Source organism: Triturus cristatus, chromosome 1_2 (assembly GCF_964204655.1).
Source record: "Triturus cristatus chromosome 1_2, aTriCri1.1, whole genome shotgun sequence".
Taxonomy (NCBI): domain Eukaryota; kingdom Metazoa; phylum Chordata; class Amphibia; order Caudata; family Salamandridae; genus Triturus; species Triturus cristatus.
Genome location: NC_140580.1, coordinates 947874496 through 947896335, shown reverse-complemented (window position 1 = coordinate 947896335; position 21840 = coordinate 947874496). Strand labels below are relative to the sequence as shown.

General features: G+C 47.7%; 1 protein-coding gene across 1 annotated transcript in view; it reads left to right on the top strand.

The window, feature by feature from the left end:
* The window catches only part of CDK5RAP2 (CDK5 regulatory subunit associated protein 2), a 723544-nt gene that overhangs the window by 588599 nt on the left and 113105 nt on the right, over window positions 1–21840 (top strand). The window contains exons 33-35 of the mRNA XM_085609970.1: window positions 6010–6141; window positions 6236–6486; window positions 15614–15754. Of these exons, the coding sequence (XP_085466096.1) occupies window positions 6010–6141; window positions 6236–6486; window positions 15614–15754 (524 nt within the window). The remainder of the gene's footprint in view (window positions 1–6009; window positions 6142–6235; window positions 6487–15613; window positions 15755–21840) is intronic.

Below are 21840 nucleotides of genomic sequence, written 5' to 3'. Positions count from 1 at the left end.
CCCTGGGCCGACTCCGTGCCTCCCTGAATATCCAGGAGCCGGAGGTGACCCCAGCCCAACTAAAAGACTTTCATGAGACTATGAACCTAATATTTGGGTGGCCCTTTCCCTCTGGCACGCCTTCGGGCCCTCTGGGTTTGGGAGGGCCCCTACTGGATACACGCTGGCAGCTCCGGCACCAGTCACGCCCCGGGGATCCATAGCTAGATCTGGATCAGTGCTGGTTGTGCCATCTTGACTTTCCCCGGCGCTGGTCCAGAGACCAACACTCTCAGCACCACCAGGGGCCCATCCCCATTTATATCCCTGACTCAGAGACACCTTGTGAATCTCCCGAGGTGATCGGCCCAAACCAGAAACTCTTGCAAAAGCTCCTGTGTGCCTGTAGGTGGCCACATTAGTCTATGTTGCAACTCTGCCCTGCCTCTGGATAGGGTGATACAGAGCTACATAAAAGAGCCTCATAAAAGCACTAGCCTTGTGCCATGACATCGATTCCTAAAGATGCAGATCTGAAGCTCTCCTCTTATAAGTTCAATTTTTTTCATCTAAACTCTTCAAATAATTTATGGAGCCTCAGGACCAAGCATGATTTAAAATCCTGTGAGAAATGTTACCTCATGTACTCAAAGGCCATCAGGGCACGAGAGGCCAGGCTCTGCATTACAGGACATAAGAGGCAGGACCGATCTTAGTTGAGGTAACCCTTGTCAGGTAGGTCAAAGTTTTTTTAAATTATTTTTTTTTTTAATGTATTCACCATTTTAGTACGCTATAGCAATATAAACATAGGTGCTCACTGTCATTACCATTGAATAATGAAAAAAAATGAAAAACTACATCAATGTAAGAGTCAATATGCCAAGAAAAGATAGGGAAAGAAGGAACCCAGCAACATTTTAGAATGCAGTCCCGAAGGCCCACCCAGCTCCCCCCAAATGGAGACGTCTGCCATCCAGCTGCCCGTCATCTGGCCCTCCCCTAAACTAACAGTTTTCAGGTTTAGCCACATAATCAAAAAGTCCAACCACTGTATCACCCAGAGGAGCATTGGTAAACAGACAGTTGTGATTGACAAGCTGGTTACCCCACCCCTGCAGGGACTATGCCTCGTTCCAATTGAGAGTCAGAAGCTTGGCGCACAGACTCCACATAAGTTCTGAATGGCCCTCAAATATCTTTGGGACGGGAGGAGCGAGGCAGTGTACTGGAGTAGACTTCGCTGTTAGTGCTACAGAATGCCAGACTATTCAGCCAACTTTGCAGTGTGGGAACTGTCTTGCAGCCCCAATGAATAGCGGTTTCTCTTTTGGTCAGCAGTAAACTGAGGGAGACAAATTTCCTAACTCCTTTGGGGAAGTTTACCACATAACCTAAAAGTGCCACTTCGGGTGTGGGGACAAGGGTCAGTTCGGTCATGTCACCTAGTGTTCTGTGTACCGCCTCCCAATGTGACTGTAGTTTTGGACAGGCCACTAGATAGTACAATTGTAGGTCAGGCACCCCATATCCTCCCCTCTCATACGGAAGGGTCAGTACTTGCCAACGCACGCGAGCCTATTTGCCCCCCCAGACCAATCTGATAAGATGCCAACGTAATGTCAAAAAGAAACTGTTTGAGAGGGGTATGGGGATGTTATTAAAAAGATATAAAAATTTGGGGCGAGCAACCATCTTGATTACTGCAACTCTGCCAGCGATGGACAATGGCAGCCGCAGCCATCTCCACCTGAGCCTCGAGGGCGCTAACTGCTTAACCATAATTGAGGCGGAGGATCTGGGCAGTGTCCAGATGTATATGAATGCCCAAATACTTAATGAAGTCAGTGCACCATTCAAGGGGGAATTCACATTCCCATGGAATCGTGCTCGAAGTTAAGGGGAAGATAACCGACTTGCGCTAGTTAATGCCCAGGCCAGAATGTTGTCCAAATCTTGTTATCTTTCTAATGAGAGGCTCCAAGTTGATCTGAGGCTCCCTGACATAAATGAGATTGTTGTCCGCATAGAGCGAGACAAGAAGGCGGCCAGTGTTGAATTGTAGGCCCCTCTGCAGATGCTTTTCTTGGAAATGGCGGATTAAGGGGTCCATAGTGAGTATAAGCAGTAAGGGCGACAGGGGACAGCCCTGGCTTGTGCCACGAGATAGAGAGAAGGGTCGGGAAAGGGTGCCGTTCAGCCGAAGTCTCGCCGTGGGGTGGCTATACAGTAATGCAGTGGTGGCAATGAATCCCACAGGCATTCCCATTCGAAGCATGACAGACATGAAAAAAGGCCACTCTAAAGAGTCGAATGCCTTCTCAGTGTCCAACAGGATTGCGGCAGCTAGGACCTCAGGGTTAATTCTGTGAAGAATCGAGAAGAGTGTCCTGAGATAAAATGAGGTAGATCGGTGGGGTTGGACTGGTGAAATAATAAATTCCATCAAGAGAGACAAGCGCATGGCAAGGATCTTGGCCAGAATTTTATAATCTAAATTTAGTAGGGATAAAGGTCTGTATGACCCACATAATGACGGGTCAGGTTTGGGGAGGAAGATAACGGCAGTCTTGCGAAGCGTGGGGGTAAGATTTGTTTCTCGAGGGCCTCCGCATATACCTCGATCAGTTGCGGGGCCAGTAGATCCTTATATGCCTTGTAAAACTCCCCCGTAAAGCCATCCAGCCCAGGGGCAGAGGAGCTTCGAAGGGTGTTGATGGCACTAATGACCATGTCCTCCGAGATCGGCTCAGCCAAGAAGTCCTGTAGATTCTTCTTTAGATAAACCAGAGCAATTTCAAATAAATATGCTTTCTGTGCAGTGGGATCGCGCCCTACTTTAGAAGTGTATAGTGAGGTAAAATAATCAAGGAATTTGTTACGAATCTCTGAGGTGTCAGTGAGCACCTGGTTTGTGGAAGATCGCAACTCAGTGATGTAGGCTTTGCTGTATGGGGGTCAAAGCATCTGAGCTAGCTCCCGCAATAGCGGCGAGCAGTTTGATATTTACCTAAAAAAAGTATCTCGCGATCTGCGGATTCCCTGTATTTAGTGAGGAGGGCAAGCCGGTGTCCAAACGCCTCTGGATTAGAAGTGTTCATTGTTGCGCTATCCTATTCTGTCATGTCGCGTTCCAAATGAGAGAGTGTGGTTTGTAGAGCTTTTAGTACCCCGGCATGTTTGGCAATGCAGACATCCCTAATGTATGCTTTAAAACCCTCCCACAGTACTGCCCAAGTGTCAGCCGAGCCAGTGTTGATGGCAAAGTAGTCTTCAATGGCTTCGCGCACTTCACAGTGGAAGAGGTCATCGTTGAGGGCGCGACTTGTAAAGCGCCATTGACGTTTGAACCCATCTGGTCGGAGAACTCTAAAGATAAGCTTAACCGGGGAGTGGTCGGAATATGTTCTCGGGAGAGTCGTGATTGAGTGGCACCAACTGGAGATACCAGGAGAAACAAGCCAATTTTCAATCCTAGTCCAAGTGTTGTGTTGGCCAGCATAATGTGTGTATTCAGTGAGGGAGGGGTTGCGCATGCACCAAATGTCAAGTAGCGATAATTGTTCACAAAGGTCAAGAAGAGCACGGCGTGCACGTTGTTTAGTGCCAGGAGATTTAGCGGTGCCATCCAAGTCGGGGTTAAGGAGCACATTGAAGTCCCCCCCTACCAGTAGTGGAATAGGATCTAACTTTATGAGCTGGGCATGCAGTGAATGAAAGAATTCCGGGGAATCAGTGTTTGGGGCATATACGCACACCAAAGCCGTGCTGTGACCTGTTAGTGACCCATTAGTGACCCAGTAACAATGGTGTATCTACCCTCGCTATCCTCTATGGCGGAGCGAAGACAGAAGGGGACCCTTTTGTGAATAAGAATGTTTGTGCCCCTATCATAATTGCTGAAGTTGGCAAAATATCTGTGTGCGCCCCAGCTTGAAGCAAAACATACGGAGTCAGATTTGGGCAGATGCGTTTCCTGCAAAAAAGCAATGTCGACGTTGTGATGAAGTAAATAGTGGACTACATGTCTTCTCTTACGATTATCGATAAGACCCCTGACGTTCCAGGACATCAAGGACAAGCCAGAGGGACCATCAACATTACCTAGCTGGGCCATCTAGTGGCCGTGGCACAAATGACAAAAACAATCAATTGTTGATAGATGCTAAATCGGACAGTGAGCAGAACAGTAAATAAACAAAAATGTCTGTATGATAGAAGTTGTCCCCCCCCCCCCCCACCCAACCTCACTACGAAGAAAGCGAGGCATAAACCACAACAGACAACAAAACATGATATACCTAGTAGCTTTACATTTGAATGAGAAAACCCTGGAGTGGTATACCCGTGTCAATAGAAACAAACCCAAGGTGTACACCATGAGGGGTGGCAACACCACGTCAGTCGACCAGCTATTGGAAGCATTTTGTATTGATGAGTAATATTATCCCAATACAGCCATGCAACAATGGGAGAGGAGCAGTGCGATAGTCAGCCAGTTTGAAAAAAGTTCGATACTCACGTTGGAGCCGCTGTGTAGAGGGGAGGTCCTGACCCCGTCAGCGACCGTCTGGTTGTTGTTTTGTTTGTATGTGTGGCAAAATTCCTGCATCCCGGTTGGGTTATCGAAAATGCAGGCCCGGCCATTAACATAAACTCGCAATCTGGCAGGGTATAGCATGCCATACTTCAAACCCAAGTTCCTGAGGGTGGCCTTGACCCCATTGTACTTACGACTGGCCTCCTGCACCATGATGGTAAAGTCTGGGTAGAGAGATAGTTTGGAGCCCTGCCATATGGTATCTCTGCGTTCTCTGGCGAGGCGTAGTAGAGTATCACGGTCCCTAAAGTTCATGATGCGTGCGATTATGGGCCTTGGGGGGCAGCCCGGGTTTGGTCGGGGGCCCAGAGTGCAGTGAGCACGTTCCACCACAAAGCCATGGGTAAAGGACTCCTTCCCAAACATGTCAGTAAGCAAGGTCTCAACAAAGAGGTCTAGACGACCCGTGGCTGTGGTCTCTGGCACCCCCAAGAGGCGAATGTTATTGCACGTGCTGCGTGCCTCAAGGTTCTCGTTCTTGATTGACACATCCTTTTTTTTTTTTTTATTTCTTTTATTAATTTCCAAGACAAAGGAAACAACGAACGAGCCAATTTGCTCTATGGACATCGGGATGCAACCCGGCAATTGCGATATCATGGTTGGCCAAGAAAATAAAAATATAGCAAAAAAGAGAACATCACTCCACCCTCCTCCCTCCAGTTAAAAACTGTGCCTACAATAAGAGGCAACAATAAGGTCGAGCCAGGGAAGACCCATAGGGAAAAACATACTAGGTAGCAGAGGTGTTTGAGGCTGACAATCTGGGAGGGTCCGCAAGTCGCAGATATTTGGGACAAGTAAGCTCAGTGAACTCGGACGTTAGTAGTGCAAGTAAAGGTGCCCATAGATCATGAAAGGAGGCCCCTGGATGAGTCAGCGAAAGGGAAATCCTCTCCATTCCCAGGACGCCCCACATCCTATGAAGCCATCCCAGCCGGGTTGGTACTGTCTTAGTGCCCCAGTGAGCGAGAATGTTCTGAACCGCCGCTCCCAATGCAAGTGCCATCTGTTTGCCCCTGCGAGATTTAAGGGGAAAGGTAATAGCGTTAGGGAGGCCCAGAAGAACATATACTGGAAATCGAGGGATCTGTGTGTCGAAGTTGGAGTCAGCGTTGTCAAGGATCTGTTGCCAATATGTCCCCAAGGAAGGGCAGTCCCACAGTAAGTGATATTGTAATACTCTTGGCTCCTAGAATGATAAGCATTGCATACCTAAATGTTTACCCATGTTTTCTGTGCTTGTTTTTTCTATCAATAATTAAAAAATATATATACAAGAAAAGAATAGGCTTGGTCTCCCCTTTTGCACTGTTACCTAATACTCTGTCCCTTTCCAGTACTGTTGACTGATTTGCTGTGAGAGTGGTGCGACGAGAGACCCCTTCTATTTCTATATAAAATAAAATAAAACGTTTTAAATTTTGCAGATGTAAAAATTGATGCTGAATTTCCAAAAGAAGAGGATCACACATCAAAGAAACAGGGATTTGACAAAGTGCCTAAAGGCGGTGCCCCAGCGGATCAAAGTGCTATAAATTTACATTTCCAATCAGCTACAGGTTAGATGTTCAAGTTACCTAACTCTTTGATACACAGTTAAATTATGCTTTTAAACAATATCATTTAGAAATGTCTATTTATTTTCACAACTAGATCCAGTGGCAAATGAACACAGTTCTTCGCAGTGCCTTAACCATTCATCGGTCAACTTGTCAGCCACATCTTCTAATGCTGCTACTTCCTCTCGCATGTGGGCTGATAAAAATGGATGCCATGTTTTGGGACTGAATGAGAATTACTGTGTATTAAGGAAGCAGATTGCTGAGGGTCGAAAGCTTTTGCGGAAGACAGAGGCTCTTGTTAAAGATATCAGAAGTAAACAGCACAAATCTTCTATTTCAAAGGTAAATTCGTATTAATATTGGAAATGTGGTACTCATACCCTTGCTGGAATCAGATTTTGATGAGAGGAACATATTTTCAAAGGTATTACTTTCTTGTATTTTGCTTATTTTTGATGACGGTCCGCAGTGGTAGCCAGATTTTGAATTGTATTTTCTTTTCTCAGTGGGCTATGAAAATGATAGACTCAAAGTTGATCTGACAATATTGAAGGTTTGTAATTGTCTCAAAGGATGTTGACATTTAAAAATATAACAACCTGATGTAGGAAGCTGGCTCTGTATATACTATACCAAAGTAAGGTATAGTGTGCACGGAGTCTTGTGAACCCCCAAAGTCTTACAGAGGTAAAAGTAGATAATACCTTAATCTCTATTTGTGGTAGTGTGGGCGAGTAGTAAGGCTTTATCAGAGGGTAGTGTTAAGCATTTATTGTACACACTCAGGCAAGAAATTATGTCACACACTCAAAGACTGAACTCGGACCAATTGTTTTTTATAAAAATATATCTTTGTTGTATTTTCTTTTTAGAACCAAGCCAGACTTGGTGCAGGTAAGTAAAATAGTACTTTTCTGGTATACTACAGTTGAATGTAGTTGAATGCAGTTTGCTTTGTTACAGGTAGATAGCTTGTACCTGTATTACCAGGGTCAGGTGTGGTAACCAACTTAAAAACCCTCATTCACGTACAGGAGGGGTAAAGTGGTACATCTTCGTTCTCTGCTTTCCTTAGGACGTGAAAGCATCGTCATTGGGTCTTTTTTGAAGATATGCTTTCCTCCACCTGGAGGTAGATCAACTGGTGATATAAGTAGTGATCAGTGATAATGTGAACTAGAGTGAGGTGAGTTAAAATTGCTTCCTGCTCCTTCCCAAACAAACTTTATTCAGCAGGAGAGGCAGCAAGATTAAAAGGGTAGGGCGGTGCATTTATAGAAATGTTACTGTTCTATAGCACCTTGTAGTCCATGTGAAAGGTCGACATGTTTCAGCCCTTTGCTCGCCCTGTAGGGTCGTGGGCTTTCTTCAGGACCCAGATAGAGTGTAAGAATGCCAATTTTGAGCACTCTGTTAGGGCTAGTGATTCACTCACCATTCTTCTTAGTGACAGGTCAATAGTACCTATACCTGGGATGAGAAAAGGATTATAACAATCTCAAATGCATATGTTCTATATACAGTTATTAGATTATATGGTTGTGTAATTCCAGGGGAGACATGAACGTTATCACAAAGTATCAAATAAATCATGATGACAAATAATTAATAAATAAACAGGCAGAAAAAGAGACAGTAGTATGGATTCCATCAATACCGTGGATCACATATCCATTAAAATTCTCAAGAGTTGTCATCAAACGGTCTATTGATCAGGACTGGCAAGCACATATAGACCTCATTACTCAAGCTGTGAGCGGAAAGGTTTAGACAGTATTCAAAAGACATTCTAACCCACGACTGGTGTTGTGCGTGTAGCTCTATATTCACATGCTAGTAGGAGCGCTGTATTCGTTATGTGGCTATTCACGCTCTCTCATTTGCACGATGTAGGCAGTGGGTCGTCACTTAATTGGACCACTAGAATGTTAACAATTTGGCGGCCACGGTCTAGTATTGACGCATATGTGCGCTAGTTTATATCGTGTTTAGATGTAGGCTATAGTTTTATTTAAAGCTCAGGATAATTTTGCACTGATTCACCATAAGAGCTGCTAACCATTAGTATTTGTGATAAGGCAGGGCGCCATTAGGTGTCCTGTGCTTGCGTACCTTATTGATCCCGTTTGGGCTTCCTCGGAGGACCGGCGAGTTCTAACACCTGCTTGCCGAGTGAAAAGAAGGTTTTATGAAAGGCAAACAAAAAACAAAGGCGCTTGCTGAAGCGCCGAGAATGTCGCTCTATCGAAATAGCAGTTACCTTAAGTTGCAGGTTGTCTTGCTTGTTCTCGCTCTGATTATGGTGACGCAGACCCGTGAGGAACTGCTTTTGTAAAAAACATGATGGGCATGAAAGATAGACTGTGTGTCTTCTTGGTCAAGAGTGCCCAAAAAGTTAGGAAATTATAATTAATGTATCAATGGCTTATCTATAGGGAAGTGGAAGATTGTGAAGCCAATTTGCGAGTCAGTAAAAATTAAATGGAAAAGGTGAAGATGCTAATATTCAAATAATTAAAATGAGAAAAAAAGAGAGACTCGTTCTAGTTATCTGGATGGTCCATTCTTTGTGTGCTCAGAGAATAGGCGTGCCAGTATAGCTTATGATTAGTGGGGCTATGGCAGTGTCACAGATCTGAGATCGGGCGGGTCATCAAGCACCTCATTAGTCATATTCATAAGGTAGTTCTTATACTCCGAGTGTCAATATACCCAGCCAGGCATTGCTAGCAGGTTGGTCTTTTAACTGAGTAAATATTAAATTGGCGAGTCATAGTGTCTCATTCAAGTTTTATGGCACTTGTCTACTGACAAGATGTGCGGGCTCTTGTTGATCGTTTAAGGATGCTCATCCTGGGAGATGAGTTGGCGGGACATAGTGTCTCATTTTGGTTTGCCAGCACATGTAGATTGTGGGCTTCTTTCATCATACATGGGACTTTTGAGCTCACTGGTTATCTTCCAGGGGCTTTGTTCATTTAGGATTGTTCCTGTGGCTCGCTGGTGTTACTGTGAGAGTGTATGCCAAGGAATGACGTTGTTCAATCCTGTTTCATGTGTCTTGAGGCGGTAAGCCCACCGTTGTTCTTTCTCATACAGGACCTTTTCTGCATTGTGATTCTTACTTATGAGTGTCTCAAGTATTACCCAGCTGAGGTCGTCGATGGTGTGATTTGACTCGATGAAGTGGTTGCTCATTTTAGTAGTGGCTCTCTTATATTTAATGTTACTTTTGTGTTCACAGATTCGCTGTTTGATCTTGCGGCAGGTCATTCCAATGTACCTCAAGTCGCAAGGACAGGTAATCATATAAATTACGTGTGTTGTGTTGCAATTAGTATGGTATTATATCGTCCATTCCAGAGTTGGTGTCAGCTGAACGGTCTTTGTGGGTCCAGTTAATTTGCATACGGAACATGATCCGCAAGGGTAATGGCCAGTTATCGGGGTCATGTTCCAGGAATTGGTAATCATTTCCCTTTTAGGTTGCAATGTTTGGAGTCTCGTGTGTACCAGTATGTCCCTGATATCTGTAGTCCTTCTGTTCGCCAATCTTGGTTAGGGCCAGTTTAAAGACCCTGAGGTTAGGATTCTCCAGTTCTTGTTCACAATATTCTTCACTGTATTCGATGCGACGCTGTAGGTTGTTACGCAAGTGAGGGTATCAGATGCCGTCTTGGGTGTAATCTCAAGGAGGCTCTCTCTCGATTGGTTCCTTGCTCTTTTTCGGCATTTACATATTGTTTGTGGAGGGTAATTTCTGACATTCAGTTTTTGACACAGGTCGCTGGCCTGTGATCTATAGTCCTCAAGTCTGCTGCAGTTTCTCCGTATCCGCAGAAATTGGCTGTATGGCAGATTCTCTCGTAGAGGTCGCGGGTGGAAACTGTTGTATGAGAGCAAACTGTTCTCTGACGTGGGTTTGTAAAAAGTCTTGGTGTTGATGATGTTATTTTCCACGTAGATTGTAATATCTAGAAAGTCCATTTTGCGGTAGTCAGCTGTGTAAGTAAACTTCAAGGATTCATCCCTGGTGTTGATCCACTCGTGAAATTCTGGTAAGCTGTCTGTCGTGTTATTCCAGATCATGATGATATTGTCTATGTAGTGTCCCCAGAACAAGATCTTGGGGCTGAATGGATTGTCATCATTCAAAATGTGCAATTTTTCAAACTTACTTACATAAATCCCTGCCACGCTAGGGGCAAATGTACTGCCCATTGAAGTCCCGTAGCATTGTAAGTACAGTTTTCCATTATACTCACTCTGTGAGGGCCAAGCGACAGCATTCTAACATGAAGTGTCTGGGTGTTGTGTGTTCCCAGTATTTTGAAAATAGTATTTCCTTAATTGTCTCCAAGTTTGTTTCTTGTGGTAGGCTCGTGTATAGGCTTTCCACGTCGAGGCCTACCAGGCACATAGTGTCTTCACGATAAGGTTGGTTTTTTAGTAAGTTCAATAGATCTCCGTTGTCTTTTCAGTATGTGGGAGTTCCTTGTACCAAAGGCTTGAGAAAGTAGACTGTGAACTGGGAAAGAGGCTCAAGTACTGAGCCGATCCCTGAGACTATCGGGGCGTCCTGGTGTTCTATTCTTAAGGATCTTCAGTAGGGAGTAGAAATAAGATACTCATGGTGATTTTGTCTGCAGGAAGTCGGCTTCATTTTTTGAGATCCAGGAGTTCATTTCTGCCTCATCTGCCATAAGTTCTATGGTGCGTCGTAATCTCTCCGTAGGGTCCTCACCTCAGGGTCTTTAAACTGGCCCAAACCAAGATTGGCGAACAGAAGGACTAAAAATATCAGGGACATCCTGGTACACCCGAGACCCCAAACATTGCAGCCTAAAAGGGAAACGATTACCAATTCCTGGAATATGACCCCGATAACCGGCCATTACCCTTGCGGATCATTTTCCGTATGCAAATTAACTAGACCCACATAGACCGTTCATCTGACACCAACTCTGGAATGGACAATACGGTACCATACTAATTGCGAAACAACACACGTAATTTATATGATTACCTGTTCTTGCGACTTGAGGTACATCGGAATTTCGTTCCGCAAGATCAAACAGCGAATCTGCGAACACAGAAGTAACATTAAATGTAAGAGAGCCACTACTAAAATGAGCAACCACTTCATCGAGTCAAATAACACCATCGACGTCCTCAGATGGGTAATTCTTGAGACACTCATAAGTAAGAATCACAATGCGGAAAAGGTCCTGTATAAGAAAGAACAATGGTGAGTTTACCGCCTCAAGACACATGAACCTGAATTTAACGACGTCATTCCTTGGCATACACTCTCACAGTAACACCAGCGAGCCACAGGAACAATCCTAAATTAAGAAAGTCCCTGCAAGATAACCAGTGAGCACAAGAGTCCCATGGATGATGAAAGAAGCCCACAATCCACATGTGCCGGCAAACCAAAATGAGACACTATGACCCACCAACTTATCTCCTAGGGTGAGCATCCTTAAACGATCAACAAGAACGCGTACATCCTGTCAGTAGATAAGTGCCATAAAACCTGAATGAGATACTATGACTCGCCAATTTAACATTTACTCGGTTAGAAGACCAACCTGCTAGCAATGCGTGGTTGGGAATACTGACACTCGGTGTATAAGAACTATGTTACGAATATGACTAATGAGGTGCTCGATGGCACGCCCGTTCCCAGAACTATGACACTGCCATAGCCCCACTAATCATAAGCTATACTGGCACGCCTATCCTCTGAGCACACAAAGAGTGGACCATCCAGATAACTAGAACGAGTCTCTCTTTTCTTCCCATTTTAATTATTTGAATTTTAACATCTTCACCTTTTACATCATTTAATTTTTACTGACTCGCAAATTGGCTTCACAATCTTCCACTTCTCTATAGATAAGCCATTGATATATTTATTATAATTTCATAACTTTTTGGGCCCTCCTGACCAAGAAGACACACAGTCTACCTTCCATGCCCATCACATTTTTTTAAAAGCAGCTCGTCATGGGCCCGCGTCACCGGGGCACTGTAATCGGAGCGACAACAAGCAAGACAACCTGCAACTTCAGGTAACTGCTCTTTCGATAGAGCGACATACTCTGCACTTCAGCAGGCACCTTTGTTTTTTGTTTGCCTTTCATAAGACCTTCTTTTCCCTCAGCAAGCAGGTTTTAGAACTCGCCGGTCCTCCGAGGAAGCCAGAACCGGGGTCAATAAGGTACGCGAGCGCAGGACACCTACTGGCGCCCTGCCTTATCACAAATACTAATGGTTAGCAGCTCTTATGGTGAATCTGTGCGTAATTATCCTGAGCTTTAAATACAACTATAGCCTACATCTAAACATGATATAAACTAGTGCACATATGCGTCAATACTAGACCGTGACCATCACATTAACATTCTCGTGGTCCAATTAAGTGACGAACCACTGCCTACATCGTGCAATTGAGAGAGCGTGAATAGCCACATAACGAATACAGCGCTCCTACTAGCATGTGAATATAGAGCTATGTACACAACACCAGTTGTGGTTAAGAATGTCCAGGCATACTGTCTAAATCTTTCCGCTCACAGCTTGAGTAATGAGGTCTATATGTGGTTGCCAGTCCTGATCAATAGACCGTTTGATGACCACTCTTGAGAATTTTAATAGATACGTGATCCACGGTATTGATGGAATCTATAATACTGTCTCTTTTTCTGCCTGTTTATTAATTATTTGTTCTCATTATTATCATGATACTTTGTGATAACTTTCATGTCTCCCCTGGAATTACACAACCATATACTCTAATAACTGTATTTAGAACATATGCATTTGAGATTGTTATAATCCTTTTCTCAATCCAGTTATAGGTACTATTGACCAGTCACGAAGAAGAAGGGTGAGTGAATCACTAGCCCTAACGGTGTGCTCAAAATTGGCATCCTTACACTCTCTCTAGGTCCTGAAGAAAGCCCCCGACCCTACTGGGTGAGCAAAGGGCTGAAACATGTCGACCTTTCACATGGACAACAAGGTGCTATAGAACAGTAACATTTCTATAAATGCACCGCCCTACCTTTTTAGTCTTGCCGCCTCTCCTGCCGAATAAAGTTCGTTTGGGAAGGAGCGGGAAGCAATTTTAACTCACCTCACTCTTGTTCACATTATCACTGATCACTACTTCCATCACCAGTTGGTCTACCTCCAGGTGGAGGAAAGCATATCGTCAAAAAAGGCCCAACGATGATGCTTTCACGTCCTAACAAAAGTGGAGAACCAAGATATACCACTTTACCAATCCTGTACGTGAATGAGGGTTTTTGAGTTACCACTTCTGACCCTGGTAATACAGGTACAAGTGATCCTTTCTCCCCTTGATTACTTACCTTGGACAGGAAGCCGAATGGAACTGAGCTTCTTCCTCCCTCCTATGATTATACACAGTTGTTACAGGTAGGTCAAATGTTCAGTAACAGTGTTCAGTTACTTTGCAATTACTTACTTTTTTATTACTTTTTAGACTACTTTTCAGATTACTTTGTCTACTCAGTGTGATAAGCCTAGATATCACACTGGGACATTTCCTGGATAAAAGGTAAGTCAATCAATTTTGGTCAAAACACAGTTTCTTAAGTTTTCATACAATTTCCAACTCCACAACTTTTTAAAAAGAAAAGCAGTTAATGCAATCCTATGGGAGGAAATGAAGTTATCGGTTTAAAGGTAAGTACTTGGTTGTAGGAGTTTGGTTTCTGGGATTAGAGCCAGGGTTTCTCCAGGGTCAAGGAAGCGCTCAAAGAGCACCCACAGAAGCACAGTGGCAGCCGGGTGCAGGGTGCTAGATCGACGTTGGGAGACCTGTTGGTTTCAATGGGGAGGCTCTGGTCAGAACAAACACTGCAGGCTCACGCACGAAGATCTTCTGGAGGTGACCACCGGTTGGATAGGTAAGTTGGGATGACGAGGGATGCCGGGACACCGTCGGTTAAGATACCCACGGCTGTGGGGCGTCGGGTGCACGGGTGTCTTTTGGCGTCAGGTTTTCCTTACCAGCTCCAGTCGCAGTCGGGGAGGATTCTGCAGAAAGAGGCTGCAGACATCATCGGGAGACTTGAAGTAGGTCAGGGATCCCCAGGTCTCAGGTCAGAATCGCCAGGGAGACCTCCTTGTGGTGTTGGGCCACTTGAACTCTGGCCGTGGGTGTCAGGTGCAGAGTACTACAGATTCGCAGATTTGGCCGAAGCCAGACTCTATTGGTGAGCAAATCCAGAGCTTGCATAGACAAACTCTTGTTAGGAAAGGCAGGGCAGGTCCTCCGGGTTCTGGGGTCTACTGGCTGCAGGACACACTGGGATTCTGCTGGAGCAGGTCGAGGTCGGGACTGACCGGTAGGGCTGGGACCAAGTCAGTTAGTGTCTTCCTCTTCTTTCGGTCCTTCTTCTTTCTTCTTGTCTGCGGAGGCAAGGTTCAGGGTTGCCCCTAAATACTTAAATATAGGGCTGTTTCAGATAGGTACAGGTTGGGTCCCTCTGAAGCTCCTCAGTGTGGGTGATTTAGGTACAGGTTGGGACCAGTGGGTCTCATCCTTGGGGTGGTTAAACCCCCTATTATGCCACCCTCCAGTGGGAGGGGGGCATAAGCCTCACTCTGGTTGGCTGGGTCCCCCCACCTTCAAGATGGCGGGGACTGAGAGTTGTGGTTCAACTCGCCTTCCGCGCCGTAGGGTTCGGGTTGGCAAAGGTGATTTTCCTGCCAATTCTCCCTCCCCCCCATTCGGGGTCAGAACCGGTGGGGGTCAGTTGCTAGGAGCAGCAAATGGCTTGGTCAGCCCACAAAGGCGTCAAGCCTTTGAAGTTTCCCCTTCGTGGACCCTGTCCATCCTAGGGGAGGAGCCTTGGCACCTCTGCCCAGGATGTGCTTTGTTTCAGGACCCTGTGAGCGGGAGGCTCACGACCCAGGGGTTCAGAAACATTTCTGGGGGTGACAGCTGGCAAACAGTCAGTCATCCAGGACACTAGAGTCAGGTCGTTTTTCAGTGGACATCTCTAAGATGCCCTCTGAGTGCATTTTGAATTAAATCCCTCACTGACATCAGTGTGGGACTGGATTTAATGCGCTGAGAAGTTTGATAACAAACGTCCCAGTTTTCAGTAAAGCCAGACCATATACTCTGGACGTGTTTTACTCCACCTTCTGTACTCCTATATGTTTGACAGATATATATTATGAGGTTTCCTGGCAATTATTCTAATGTGTAAGCCTCCAATGAACATTCAATCTATGGTGAACCAGGACTTACAAGTAAGTAGCTATTGCTTTCTGTCACGCAAGTTCTAATACAATAAAATATGTGAGTGATGTGTTATATGCTCTTGGAAATAGATTTATTAATATCTTAGCCATTTGTTCTGTACTTGTAAATTGACAAACTGGTTGTTAAGACCTCATTTGTTTTCATGGCTCTTACATTTAGGATCCAGATCAAGACTCTCTGAACAGTGTTAGTGCAAATATCAACAGAGCACAGCAAGTGTTGGAAGAAGCAAACCGCCTGTCAAAGCTTATGTGGAAAGTTTCACTGCCAATGAACATCTCAACCAATACTTCGAACATGGTATGTGTACTTTTTTGTGTTATGAGTATAGTGGAGTTTGTTCAAAATAAACTTCTACGCCTTTACCATTAAAGGTGGCTTCCTCAGGCCAGGCAGATAGAAATATCTAATGGATATTTCATCCCACAGATGTGAAATAACTGCAGGCATGGTATGTATTCCAAAAATCTTATCTTTCAATACTCCCAGCTAATATACAGATGATTCCACAACAGATTCCATAAACATTGATCTTGGAGCTCATAGACATAACCACCTTAAGTGACACAATAGTTCTCTAGTGTCAATATCTGTGTTTGTGACGTCTATTCCTTCTTTTCATGCAGTATGGATGTATCTGATAGAGACTACTAGCCGCAGACTCCTTCACGTAGAATTATCCCCAGGCGTGAGACTGGATCCGGAAACTTTTTTGCCACAGCATCCCTGCGCGCTGGGGGTGGGGCGACATCACGCGACTCCACCTAGGCGTTGTCCCCATACGTGACGTCAGCGAAGTCACATAAGACCCGCCCCGGCGCGCCTACGTCAATTTTTTTCCTTTTCCGCGTACAATGCGGATCCGATCCGTGCTACGGGCCTGTTAAGGCCCCTTTTTCTTCCATTTCTTTTTAGTGGAACAGTGTGCGAATGCCTTTGGGCTTTAAATCTTGCACGTTTTGTGGGCGTCTTATGTCGGCGACGGACCCTCACCTCATTTGTATGTGGTGTTTGGGGGAGGATCACGGCACCACAGATTGTGCAGCGTGCCAACAGTTGAAGCCGAAGTCGCGGCGGGAGCGCCTGATGGAACTTCTCTTGGCACGTCTCTCCAGGTCGACGTCCTCGGTCTGCTTCGGCGGACGGCGGACGGCTTCATATGCGGCCGTGGTCGTCGTCCTCGCCCTTCTCCGATGTCACGTGAGCGTCGCTCCCCGGTGGGTAATTGTCGCAGTTTGTCCCCGGTGGCTGGTTTCCGGTCTCCCGGGGGCATGGAATCTCCGCGGGTCGTCCTATCCACCGTTTCCTGGTGTTGGGGCGTCGAGAGTCCAAATGGAGACTTACGCGGTGGCTTTACAGGCCTCGCTGGCGTCTCCTCCTCCTTCCCCTCCTGGGGCGTCGGCGGATCCCTCGCCCTGCGCAGGGCCCTCCGCGGCGCCTGCCGGTGGCTCCGGCCCAGGCGCTGACTGATTCGGATCCAGGCTTGGAGGATGTGGTGCTGTTGGGGTGCGGCTCCTCTGGGGCACCTCTTTCAGGCCACGGCGTCTGTCTCGCAGCAATCTCCCGCGGGGGTCACTGTGGTGTCGCAGGAGGTCGCCGGGGCTCGGTCGCATCCCCGAGCCCCTCTCGGTCCCTTTGCAAGGTGGTCCTGTCTAAGGCCGAGGTGATGCCGCTACCGGCGGCAGCTGGACCATGCGGAGCAACAGGGGTCGGTGGACCCTCCTCTTCCTGCTCCGGGTTGAGGCCGAGGGAGGACCCCTCGTCCCTCTCTGGGCCCCTCTCGGGTTGCCGAGCGATCTTCGCCTCCTACTGGGCCGCGGCTGCCGGGGGGCTTCGTGCCACTCCCCAGGCCCATCTCGTTCCCCCTCACAGGTGGCTGCCTCGGCGGGGGTCAGGTCGGCGTCATTCCGGCGTCGGCGCGGCTCCAGCTCTACTCCGGTCTCCGCTCCGGGGTGACTTGGAGGTACCTTGTCTGGTGACACCGGCTGGTGCCAACGTCCTGCCTCAAGCAGCCGACTCTACGGCTCCGCGCAGGGGTCGTACTGCGGATTTGTCTTCGGACGCAGGCTGTATATTGGTGTTGTCCTCCCCGGAGACTGGCCGCCGTGTGGTGTCTTTTTCACCGGCATCGAAGGGCGGCTCCCCGCCCTTCCTGAGGCAGAGGTGTTCGACGGAAGAGTGGCAGGTCCCTCATTCTTCGGCTCCTTCTGACTTCCAGGTCTGGCCCTTGCCCGTCCCGCTTGGCCTCGGGGACGGCCGCCTTAGTTTTCAACCATCGTCCACGGAGGAGCTGCTTTCTCCACCGCAGGGCCCTACGGAGGCGGGTGCGGCCTTCGCTCACGCGGTGTCCACAGGTGTGGTCATCCTGCGCATGGGTGACCCGGGGGCTCACTTTCCAGCGGACCATCTATTGGAGGTCCTCCACCAGGGCTCTGGTGGGAGGGAAATCTTACTTCCCTTTGAAGGTTTGCTCCATTCTTCCTTGACGGGGGCTTGTAGGTGTCCTGCCTAAGGGGACCCGGTGCCTCAGCATCTTCTGCACCGGCACCTCCCGGCGCCGCGTGACCCGATGTGTCTTTCCCTTCACCCCTCAGCCGCTAGCCCCCTTTTGCGGACAGCTTTTCCCGCTCTGCCGCCACTGTTGACTTCGCCGTCCCGAGTGGCCTGCTGGCTGGACTCTTGGGGACGCAACATGTTCGCCTCGACCAGCGCGGCCCTGCAGGCCCTTAACACCTTGTGTGTGCTGGCTAGGGCCTCCTCCTGTTTGTGGGACTCGGCTGAGTCTCTGGGATCTGCAGCGTCCCAGGAGTCTGGTCAGGTGGTCTTACGACATCATGCATTGGATGGCCGGGAGCTTGCGGCGTTTATTCTCTGCTCCGCTCTGGACATCTCAGAGGTGGTGGGATGGACCATGGCTTCCTCAGTCGCTCTTCGTCGCCATACTTGGCTTCGGGACGGAGTGTTCCCTGAGAATATTCAGGAGCGAATCATTGACCTTCCGTTTGATGGCAGCCTGTTGTTCCATGCCCCGGCCGACACCCGCCATCCAAAGGCTCTTGGCAGGGCTCCGTCGTCCTCCTCCTCCTACGCCTTATCCTCCCCCTCCTCAATGACTTCTGAGTAGGGTTGATTACGGGCCTTCTTAGGTCGGCTGTTTTGGCTGTGGAGTGTGTTTTGTGGCCGTTTACGTCCTTCCTTGGGACTTTGGCATTGTTGGCTGCTGGACGGCCCTTGTGTTGATTGTGTGTGGGTTCTACAGGAGTTGTTGCGCAGACTTGGCCCTGAGATTGGGCCTTCTGCTTTGCTTAGACTGCTTGTCAAGACTTCAGCGGGGTGTTTTTTTCCCCCATGGCTCTTTTGTTTTTTCCTCTGCTGCGGAAGTTCTTCCAAAGAGGGTTCCCATATCTTGGGACTTAACGTACCCTATGTGGGGTAGTGGTAGCTGTAATATGGCTTGCACTCTTCTAGAGGGTTCTGGTTGCCTTCGGGTGCCTGTTCTCTATGGCGTTTAGGTAGGTTGCTTTTGCTTCCTGAGGTCGTGTGCTCTGCCACTTGTATTGGTGGCCCGGGCATCTCCTCCTCTCCCTGCTCCTGTGTCTCCCCTGCCGGGCATCGCCTACTCGGCCTTCCTGGGGCCTCGGACAGTTCTTCTTGCTTCTGCCATTGACTGCCGGCGCTGTTCTGGCTGGCAGGCTGAACTCCATCTGGAGTGTATTCGCCCTCTTTTCCCTAGTTTCCTTGGGCCCTCTAGGCTTCTTCTTCTTTTTCTTCCGTTTTTTCTGTCTTGGCATTGGGCGGAAGCTATGTTGCCTTGTGGGGGAGTGGGATGCTTCGGCCTCTCAGTCCTTGTCCTTGGTTCCTCTGCTGTGAGTGTACGAACCTCTTCAGCCTTCTTTCCCTCCTATACCCCCTTAGGGTCGGTGGGGTCCTGCTTGTGGGGGTTCCCTTGGCCTGGCAGGGGCGAGGTTCTACCTGGTCCACAGATCTGGTCCCCTGTGGTGCCCACTGTTCTGCATTGGCTGGTGGGGTTCTTTTCACAGACCAGGGATATTGCTAGGGTATCTATTCTACATGAAGGAGTCTGCGGCTAGTAGTCTCTATCAGATGTACGAGTTACATACCTTCGGTAACGGTGTGTCTGGTAGAAACGATTCTATCCGCAGATTCCTTCACGGCCTGCCCTTTCTCCCCTATTCTGCGAGGACCCTTGGGTTGGTCTTCGGTACTCTCCTCCCGGTGGGGGGCTGTATCTCCTGTGAGTGCCTTCCTTGTTCTTGACAGGCGACTCAGTCTGGGGGCGGTTCATTCCTCCTTTGGTTCTTTTCAGGATGGGGTTGCGGTGCTCTGTTGCCCTGCTGTTCTGGCTACTCCATGTTTGGGGGGGATTGCTTTCTATCCCTGTCCTCCTTCCCCTCCTTCCATTGCTATCCTCTGATTAAGGGTATTCTGGCCAGATCTTGCCCTTGTCCCTTGTGGGTGGTTGCCCTCTAGGTTGGGGTGGCTTGGAAGTGTGTTGTCCCTGTCTGTTTTGGGTCTGGTCCCATTCCTTGCTCAGGATGGGGGGCGTGGGGTTTACTACGTGGCCCATGCGTTTGTGCATGTTCTTTGCCTCCGGGGCACGGGGATGGGAGGCTGTCTATGTGCTGGCAGGGTGACTGTGCAGGTTTCTGCTTGTTCTTCTTCTTCTTTCTTCTTCCCTGCCCTTGGGTTGGACGGTGTTGGCACTACTCTGGTGGTGTTGTTAGTCACCGTTTCTTTCCAATATTTCTGCTCTTCGCACACTGTTCCCATGCTTCCCGTTTTTTATCTGGTGGTTCCGCGTTGTGGTGCGGAAAAGTTCTCTGACGTAGTCGCGCCGGGGCTGGTCTTATGTGACCTCGCTGACGTCACGTACGCGGACGACGCCTGGGCGGAGTCGCGTGATGTTGCCCCGCCCCTGGCGCGCAGGGATGCTGTGGCAAAAAAGATTACGGATCCAGTCTCACGCCTGGGGATAATTTTACGCGAAGGAATCTGCGGCTAGAATCGTCTCTACCAGATACACCGTTACCGAAGGTAAGTAACTCGTACTTTACTTGTGCTCTCATCTAATGTTCCTTTGCAATGTTTTCAGTATTTTTATTTTTAAGCTATGCTTATATGCAATATGTTGTGTTTGGAGTCTAACCAATATTTCAGCGCAATTCATGAAAAGAAAGCTTCATTTTTCCCCAGTTGCATCGACCTCAGGGCGGATCTTATTCAACTACCTGTGCAGTGGTTGCCCCAGTAGCATTTACTATCTTCCTGCATGCTCCAGTCCGCTTTAATGTCTGAGTGTCCACCACCCTCGTACTCTGAAGCCCCATTTCTGGTCATGAATATGCTTCTTCCTCAAGTTAGTTTACCTCATATCTGACTCCAGTCAAATGGGAATTTAAACCTGGCTATTATGACCATGTTCAAGCACTTGACTTATCTTCAGTCTGTGCCGAGCATCACTGACCCATGTGGAGGAGTGTGGCTCAATGGTTAGAGCGGCAGACCCTGAAGCAGAGTTCTGGCCAGGGACCAGGGTTTGATTCCCGCCTCGGCGGGGCTCGGGCTCAATTTCCTCGGACCTGTCTATTCTCGCCTCGGTGCCTATTCTAATCACGGCCCCCACGCTGCAACTCTGGGCAATAGCTTGCTTAGCCTCCACACCGGCCCCAACAGCGCTAAGGATGCCTGGCTTCACCCTGGGGGTGCCCAGGAGTGGACACTTCACAGGGAAAGCCAGGAGGGGTTCCACAGCGGCATGAGTATCAGCGCCAGGAAACCGCAAAGGAGACACCGCAAGGTGGCCGTCTGGTGACAGTGCGCTCTATAAGTACCTTGACATTTACATTTACATTTACCATTTGCTGGATGGCACAGCTTATGCTGTGCGAACTGACTCATCAGCAATCCAACAGTAAAGCCACAGTGTTGCCTTGTACTCCACCATCCCTTCACACATTGGTGTCACTCAAGTATCTCTGAACTCATGTCACTCTAACCATACAGGTTTTACTCTCAGGGGTTACAAGAAAGCAAATAATCTGATGTTATTAGACAGTGAGCCTCTGCTAAGAAAACACTGCAGAAAGAAAGCATAATTTCCCTGCCCTCTAAATGGCAATCATGAGGATAGCTACTCCTAGAGGGACAACTTGCACTACAACATGGACAGATGTATTTGTAAAATGCCTGTATCATGAACACCGCCCCTCCTCTCTTGATATTGTAGATCTAGGAAAAGGTTGCTAGTGAGTAGAACAAAAATAAAACCAGTAAAAAAAAACAAAAAGGACATTTTAAATGAATTTCACTCATTTATCATGGGATTTGCATACAGTCTCTTTTTCTGCTGTGTCAGAACAAATTGA